Source organism: Mercurialis annua, linkage group LG3, assembly GCF_937616625.2.
Source record: "Mercurialis annua linkage group LG3, ddMerAnnu1.2, whole genome shotgun sequence".
Lineage (NCBI taxonomy): Eukaryota > Viridiplantae > Streptophyta > Magnoliopsida > Malpighiales > Euphorbiaceae > Mercurialis > Mercurialis annua.
In genome coordinates, this window is record NC_065572.1 from 13,670,712 (window position 1) to 13,679,443 (window position 8,732).

Below are 8,732 nucleotides of genomic sequence, written 5' to 3' on the forward strand. Positions count from 1 at the left end.
AAAATGTCAGGACTTCAGTGTTATCAACGGAGCACTAAAGTATGGTACCAGATTGTGTGTATCAGATGTGGAGAATCTGAGATAAAGCATCATGGAAGAAACTCATGGTTCAACATACAGTATTCATCCAGGTTCCACAAAGATCTATCAAGATATCAAGAAGATGTATTGGTGTAACAGAATGAAGAAGAATATAGCAGAGTGGAAGTGGGAAAGGATTACAATGGTTTTGTGCTCGGACTACGTAGAACGCTGAAAGGTTTTGATGCTATATGGGTGATAGTGGATCGTCTAACAAAGTCAGCACACTTTATACCTATTAAGATATCATATACTACGACAAAGTTGCCACAAGTGTACATTGACAGGATAATTAGTTACATGGAGTTCCTGTGTCAATAGTTTCAGATAGAGGTTCAATGTTTACCTCTAGATTTTGGGGACGTTTGAAGGAGGCGAAGGGAACGTGGTTAGATTTTAGTACCACTTTTCATCCATAAACTGATGGGCAGTCTGAAAGGATTATTAAGACCTTAGAAGATATGCTTAGACTGTGTTGAGAATGTAATGGGTGAACAATTTAAATAGGCAGGTGTTGAGATTGTAGTGGGTGAACAATTTAAAGAATGAGCATTTAAGGGGTGAGGAGGTAGGGGGTGAGTAGGTAGGAGGTGAGCAGGTAGGGGTTGGGGGTGACCAAACATTGGATTATGTATGAATGTTAATATTATGACAGATGATGAGGAGGACAAAGAGTTACAAGATGATAGGAAGAATATTACCAGAAAGTATAAAGAGGGTAGGGTTAGAATAGTTAAAAATTAAGGAGTCAGGAGGTTTAAACAAGGGAGCAACAGCTGGTGAAGACATAATTGATAGTGATGACAGTTCTGAGTAGCAAGAAGATAAAATGAATTGAATTTCCGCCCCAAATTGCTAGCACGTTTTCATGGTCCTCATCTGATTCATCTTCAGCAATATAATGTTGAACGGTAGGCTTTTTGGTAGTTTTTGCTTTTTGGATTTTTCTAACAATCAATTTTTAGATGTCTCTTCTTCTTGTAATAGTTAAATGTAGAATGTTTATGTTTCAGATACTTGTTTTCATAATCTGTCTTCATGCTAGTACTTATCCATAAACTCCTTATCCATAAAATCCTTTGAAAAAAGAGCAAATTTAACTCCCTCAACATAAATCAAAATTAAATATTAAATTTTCATGAAATTGCTTATAATGTAAAGGTGATGAACGAAACAACATAAGAGACAAATCTTCTTCATCATATTTAATATCCAGACTCTCCAAATTCATAATAATGGAATTGAATCTTCCAAGGTGTGTTTTTAAAGATATGCCTTCTGCCATATTGAGCATAGATAGATGGTTTTGACAACAAGTTTACTAATGAGGTCTTTTTTTATGAAGTGTGTTTTAAGTTTTTTTCACTAATTCAAAGCAGATTTCTCGTGTAGGACTTCACGCATAATATCATCAAATAAACATAACTGGATGGTAGACAGAGTTATCTCATCCAAATCTTCAATATTATCTTTTGTGATCTTCCCTAGCAGCTTCCCCTTCTCCCATTATACTTTGCGCAATCCAGATTGTGTCAAACAGTCACACATCTTGATTTGCAATAAAACAACTCTTTGTGCGATCAAACTTCTCAATTTCAAATTTTTCCATAGCCATATCAGAAAATTTCCAAATAATAAATCTCAAATAAGAATTGTACCTTTTTTTTAGAATAAGAACTGTAGCTTTGATACCACTTCTTGTAAGATTAATCGCAGCGCAATAGTAAAAAATTAGATAGAAAATTAAGTTTATAGTAAAATAGAAAATCAAAATAAGATATACGTGCATCGTCAAAAACTACTCTCGGACGAAGGAATGAGTTTTTATTCACTAATAAATGAAGATTACAAAAGACGGTACAATTTCACTATAATGTCCAAAATTCAACAATAAACCCAAAAAATGCTTTTGGTCGTACCAATTTGTCTCACACTTTTAAATTTTACAAGTCATAAAGTTTCCCTATTTATAGAGATTGAATTAAGTCAAAAGTAATTAGAAGTATTAATCATAATAAGATTGTACTTTCTTTCCCTACACAAAGACCAATAATAGACATAATTAATTATCCATCACATATTATAATAAATTACAACGGTTCTAAATTAATTAGAATTTTAAAAATAATCCTAATAAAACGGTTATTAGGTAAACCAATCATGACACCATTTGACCTTACCTTGTTATTTGTGCAGGAGATCGCCTACTAGAAACCTTTAAAGTTTGCCGACATCAGAGTCAATTTGCGGTCACATGAGTTGAATTGACTCATTCGATTATTAAATCATTGGTATTGCACTAATATAAATTTAGTATGAGTACCAACAAAATTGAAACATACTATATAAAAGCAAGCAATAAACTTACAAACATAGATAATAACCATTAAACTTAGAGAAATACATCAATTAATTACATAATTTATTGTAACACTCACTTAAGTACTTTGGAGAAATAATTATTCCATAATAAAGCATAATTAGAACAAGTACTCCACACTGGAGATACCAAAAGAGTCAGTAGCAGACCATGGAACTTGACCAACCACCATGCTATCTTCATACTCAAACTCAACTTCTTTTCCATCAATTTTGCAACCTCTAGGCTTCTCCGATGCATAAACCCTAAATTCACCCTCTCCTTTTACTCCAATTTTTACCGAGTCAGCATTGTAGGTCAACGACTGGATAGCACCACCAGTGTTGAGCATGTTGACCAGACCTATCGGAGCAAATTGAACTGATTTTCCGGGCAAGACAGTGACGGGGGAAACAGTAATAAGCTCGAAATTGAAGGGGTCGAGTGCAATTTTGAGATTCTCAGATGCGCTAGAAATGAGTAGCTTGTTGGATTTAGATAAGTACATTGCAAAAAGCTGCACAGCTTCAATGGAAATTGGATTCTTTCCGCTGTTCCATTCAATGTCTTTGGGATTTGTGTGAGTGGTGACAAGGTGAGAGCATTCGGAGGCGCATTTGTTTCGCCGACTCTCGCGGCACCATCCTCCTCCTTGACAGTTGAATACTCCGATCACTCCGGTAAACTGTCATAATTCAGATACAACATATTAATAATTAAGAAATTATTTACGTAAACTCAGTTTATAGTTACAAACTAAATTAAGTGAAATTTTAAAATTTGATAAATTCAATCGCTAATTTTCATATTTTATCTTAAAACAACAATTATATACTGATATGATTGCCATAACATTATTTACTCACATTTATATTAGTATTTTCATCGGAAAATAGATCGGTATTTTAATTTGTTAAAATACAAAAATTAGTGACCGGTCCTTTTAAATTTGGGTTAATTGCAATAAAATACCAAACCTTTACGGATTTTGTCAGTTATAACCAAACCTTTAAAATTTTTCTATTTTAGCCAATTTTGAGATATTTGAAACCTTTTCTAGCCATTTGTGAATAAAACCGAAAAATTTGCTATTCGCCAATGGGATAAACTAACCGATTTTGAATGATTTCAATAAAAAAAGTTTAAAATATCTTATATCATTCATAATCGTTTAGTTTAGTTCATTGACGAATGACAAATTTTTCGGTCTTATTCACGAATGGCTAAAAAGGTTTCAAATATCCCAAAATTGGCTAAAATAGACAATTTTTAAAGGTTTGATTATAATTGACAAAATCCGTAAAGGTTTGGTATTTTATTGAGATTAACCCTTTAAATTTCAAATTTTATGTTTTATTTATAAAATGCGTCAAAATTTATAACTTAATTTATATTTAACCTTTAAATAAAGATAAAAAAAAGTGACCTTGTTGAGGTTCCAAATTTTGAGCATGGTCTTGCCATCATGAAGAGGGTCCAGAAAGAGACAATCTCTAGTAGGAAGAGCATAGTAGCTACACCGGAGAATAGAACCGTCGGGCAAGACGAGACGCTTGAGCAAGGCGAAATTATGCTGGCCGACGGAGTCACTAACGTAAACCGGACCACCGGAAATGGCCCTAGAAGCAGCATGAAATTCAGCACAAGGATGTGTAGACTGGAACATGTCCCAATCAGGGTGTATGAAATTGCCCATCCATAAGCTATTGTAAGCACAATGCACCATGTGACATCCTTGTAGCCAAAATGTTCCGTTTGGATCTCCAGATGGATCAGTGCACCAAAAATCATCACCTAACACCATCAAAATGTTTTGAACTTTAGTTGGGCTTGGCCCAAAACATACTACCATTTATCTCTATCTCACAATATGAGTTTTGCTTTATTTAGTTTTGGAGTAATTATTTTATACAATTGCTGTGTCAAATCATCTACAATTAATAATATATATATATATATATATGTATATATATATATATATATGTATATATATACATATATATATATATACATATATATATATATATATATAATTTGAAATCGAAAAATAATTTTATAATATTATAAAAGAATTTTCAAATTTTTACTTTTCATTGGTTTGTTATGTAAATAATGTGACAAAATAATTGTATAGTATTTTTTGTTTTCTCTCTTAAAACAGAAGTGTGCAAATCGATTTTCAATTTTGTCTAAAAGTGAAATTTGACAGAAAATATCAACCGACTTAAGAATTATAATTAATCAAACCAAATTGGAGAGGTAAAGTTCAGTTTTGTTCGGCTTTTGATTTTACCAAATACACAAGAACAATTTTAAAATATTAAGGAGAATATAAAAAATAACAAAAAAAATATTAAAAGTAGGAAATAAAATTATAATATGTCATATATTTTAACCACTTTTTTTAGGGAAATATTTTGACCACTTATTCACATAAGAATAATTTATTTCAAAAGTTATTATATATGGTTACGTATTTAAAAAGTAAGTGTATTGCTAGAAGTTGACAAGTCATGTTTCATTAAAGGGGGAACAAGAAAATAAAAGATAAAGATCCTATACTAGAAGGCGATACCAATATATTTAATTCGCTAAATGGGACTGTTGCGTTGGATAAAAAAAAGTATTAAAACAAAAAAAGTAAAAAAATATTAAAATTATTATGTGTAGAAACTAGAAAGATATAAATTTAATACCAGTATCAGATAAATAATTTTTTTTAAATAAATCACTTAATTTAATTTTCTTTAAATTTAATATGGAAAATAAAAATTTCTAAAAATCAATTAAAATAAATGAATGAGATTAATAAAATGTTTCAGTACTAAGACGACCTAGAGAAATATAAGAGATAAATTGAATAAGTATGGTCGCACTCAATTGAATTTTACTATTAAACGTAAATCGGGACTATCCGCTAAGAATTACGGTAGAGAGTGCACGTACCGACACGACCAAGAGAAATAGCTTCAGTACCAAGGAACATGAAATCATTGCAGTGTTCCATACTGGCAATTACACCATTTCCATTGAAATGTTTCTTCACTGAAGCTGTTAGTGCCTTGTAATATTCCTTTGCCAATTCTACCCTCCCTCCATGGTCTTCACACAGCATTTCCAGCAACTGCACCATAAAATAATTCAAATTAGACCCCATTACATATTAAAAAAGTAAAATAAAACACCAAAAAAGCATACAAACGTATTATTGAAATCCGAAAATAATAAATTGGAATTTAATGGATATGTGGATAGATTTATGGAAAAGGATAACGTGGTGCTATAAAATTGTAATAACGTACCGACCAAAGAAGAAAATACTAGTCAAAATCAACTACCCTATTAACTAAGTAAACAGAAATTTGATTAAAATACAGGCTTAATCACCATCTTAGAAGTTGATTAAGGCATAGGACACCTAGGCACTTTTATAGGTAAATTACTTTATAAGTGATAATGCTTTTTATAACTTATTTAAAAAAAATACTAAACATTAATTTATTTTTTTAAATTGTAAATTTTATTTTTTTATTTTAAAAAGTTACCTCGATTTAATTTTGTTAATATAATCATCTCAATTAAAAATACTCGTCATCATATTAACAATCCATTTACATACCATATTTTGTTAATGTTTCTGATTCGCTAGTATTATTTAACTTTAACCCATAAAACTGTTTCATAAATAGTTTTTGAATATATATGTAACTGAAAATAGTGCGAGATGGTGACCATTTATATTTTTAATTTCTATTTTAACCAATTAAGTTAGAATTCAAAATTAAAATATAATACAACTAATTGTAGAAATAATAGAAAAAAAAACTTACATGAATAACGTCGACCTTAACACCATCAATCCCAGTATTATGAAGATGCGAATGAATCCCTTCATACATCTCATCAACTTTTCCCGGCGGAACTAATCCGACGCCATTATTATAAATCTTATCGACGGCAAGATCTTCCATAGTCAACTCCAATCCCGGCGACAATTTCGGCTTCACCACCGCACTTTCCGGCAGGCCGGGCACGTTAGGTCTTAAACCACCCCAATACCCACAAAGAGCATGCCAAACATACACATAATCAACACTACTAAACTCCTCCTTAAGGTCCTTAACAAAGGCACCCATCCCTTTATTATTGCTTCCATTAGCCAAGCTTTTAGGGCTAACATAGTCCCTAAATTTATAATTTTCATCAAATTTGAGTAACCTACATGGCATTTGTTCCCCTGCTACAGCACCATTCATACCCTCTTTTGTGATTGGATCAGCATCATGGCTGATGGATTGCCACCCGTCATCAATCAACACTAAGCCAGGTGGACACCCACCATCAACTAGACCTTTTACTCCTTCCCATACACCTTGCGGGTGCACCGTAAGATAAAACGCATCCCATGTACACCATCCAAACTTATCAACTATGCCAGGTGGATTTTTCTCCTCTTGTAACTTAAATGTGCCTAAATGAACCCTAATTACTTTCATGGCTTCGGTGACCAACTTATACGGATCATCACCTGCATGCACGTAAAGAACAGATCGGAATCCGGCGGCCGAGACTTTTGTCGATCCGCTTTCGACACAGACGTCGACATTATCGTCTTTTCCGGGCTGCAGCGATGCCCGAAAAGAACCTTCTAGGAGAGGAAGTAGAAGGATATAAGGACGGCCGTCGTCAGACTTATCAAGAACTACCATCTGAGTTTCGTTTTCGAGGTCTCCGCCGTTAGAACCGACCCAGTGGGTGGTCCACCAGACCTTGAACCGGAAAATACTCATGAAACGTATGTTCTTGAGCTTCCCGACGGAGACAACATGACGATCCTTGGGTTCCGGCGAGTCAAAACCAATGAAAGATCCAACGGCAGTCAATGATTTGTCGTTAGCAGTATAAGGAGATGGAGTGACAGTGATATTATGAGGAACATCGGAGAGAAAAACATGGCCATTGGCTTTGAGATTTGAATCTTGAAGAGAGAATACAGGATCAGAACTAGGTTTAATGTGATTATTGCTCTCAGCAATTAGTTCTACAGGACCAGAACTTTCTTTGGTTAAACTAGGAGCCATTTTTTATGCAGAATGAAATCAAGAAATCAAGATTTGAGTTGGAATGATTGATTTCTTGGTGATAAACAGGAAAAAAATGGGTGTTTATATAGAGGAAAAGAAATCAAAGAATGGATTCACGACAAAAATATAAAAGAATAAAGAGATTCTAAATGATATGTTCCAAAGGAATTGGAATTTACTTTGTTCTTGATTGTGTTGTTTTAATGGTATCTTCGAACTTACGTGTTTATGTTTGCTATGTAATGAAAATGGCAAATGATGCTCAATATTTATAGACTTATAGCTTAGTGATAAAAAGTTTGGGAGGAAGGTGTGGTGTTCGTTCCTGATAAACTGTACATGCACAAAAAAAATAAAAATAAAATAAAGAACATTATAATAATAATTCTTGTATAATTGAATCAGCATAGCTTTTATAAAGTTAATATCTGAATAATTCATAATTTTTGTAATATATATAGTAATATTTGATGATATATTTTAAATTGAACGAAAAAGCTTATAAATTAATAAAGTTGTATTTATTTAGATTTATATATTTTGGTTTCATTTTTTATTTTAAATTATCTCAGAAAAAAAAGAGAGCTTTGGATCTATTGTCCTATTTTTTTTTAAATTAAATATTTATGAAAATTATTAATTTAATTATCTTATTTTAGTAAAACATGATATTGTTGTTATTTATTTTAAAAACATATTTTTAATATCATTTTAATATTTTATACATCTAAAAGTTATAAAATTAAATTCTTAAATAATAAAATAAAATTATAAAATATATAATTATGTAAATTATTTTAAAATTATGTGGCACCGACTATATTAGTTTTATAAATTTATATTGTAAGCTTTTAATGGATAATTATTTTTAATTTAATTTTATGTGGGTCCGTAACATTAATACTTTTTCGTGTAATAGTCAATCTTTTTCCATGTTTCCATAGACGCGATGCCACATGTTTTTCCTGCTTTGAGGGCCTAGATGGTTGGAATGCAATGTCAGGAAATTAAGCCCTCACTTTAATTCCGATCATATATACAAAACATTTGCTTCATAAGCATTTATATATTTTAGTTACTTTATAAAACATCAAGAGGTATCCGGCAAGGCGACCCTCTCTCGCATTATCTTTGCTTGTTGTGCACTGAGGCAAGGATTGAGCTATTCATGGGGTTCAGATATGCAGAGGAAGCCCAATTATCTCACA

The 8,732-nt window shown here is 32.0% G+C and overlaps 1 protein-coding gene across 1 annotated transcript; it reads right to left on the reverse strand.

The window, feature by feature from the left end:
- Positions 1 to 2,445: 2,445 nt before the first annotated feature.
- Positions 2,446 to 7,770, reverse strand: LOC126674739 (probable galactinol--sucrose galactosyltransferase 5). Its single transcript, XM_050369239.2, has 4 exons — positions 6,271 to 7,770; positions 5,387 to 5,564; positions 3,867 to 4,234; positions 2,446 to 3,125 (listed from the first exon to the last, which is right to left on the reverse strand). The coding sequence occupies exons 1-4, from the start codon at positions 7,519 to 7,521 to the stop codon at positions 2,562 to 2,564; spliced, it is 2,361 nt and encodes a 786-aa protein (XP_050225196.1). The 5' UTR covers positions 7,522 to 7,770; the 3' UTR covers positions 2,446 to 2,561.
- Positions 7,771 to 8,732: the final 962 nt, after the last annotated feature.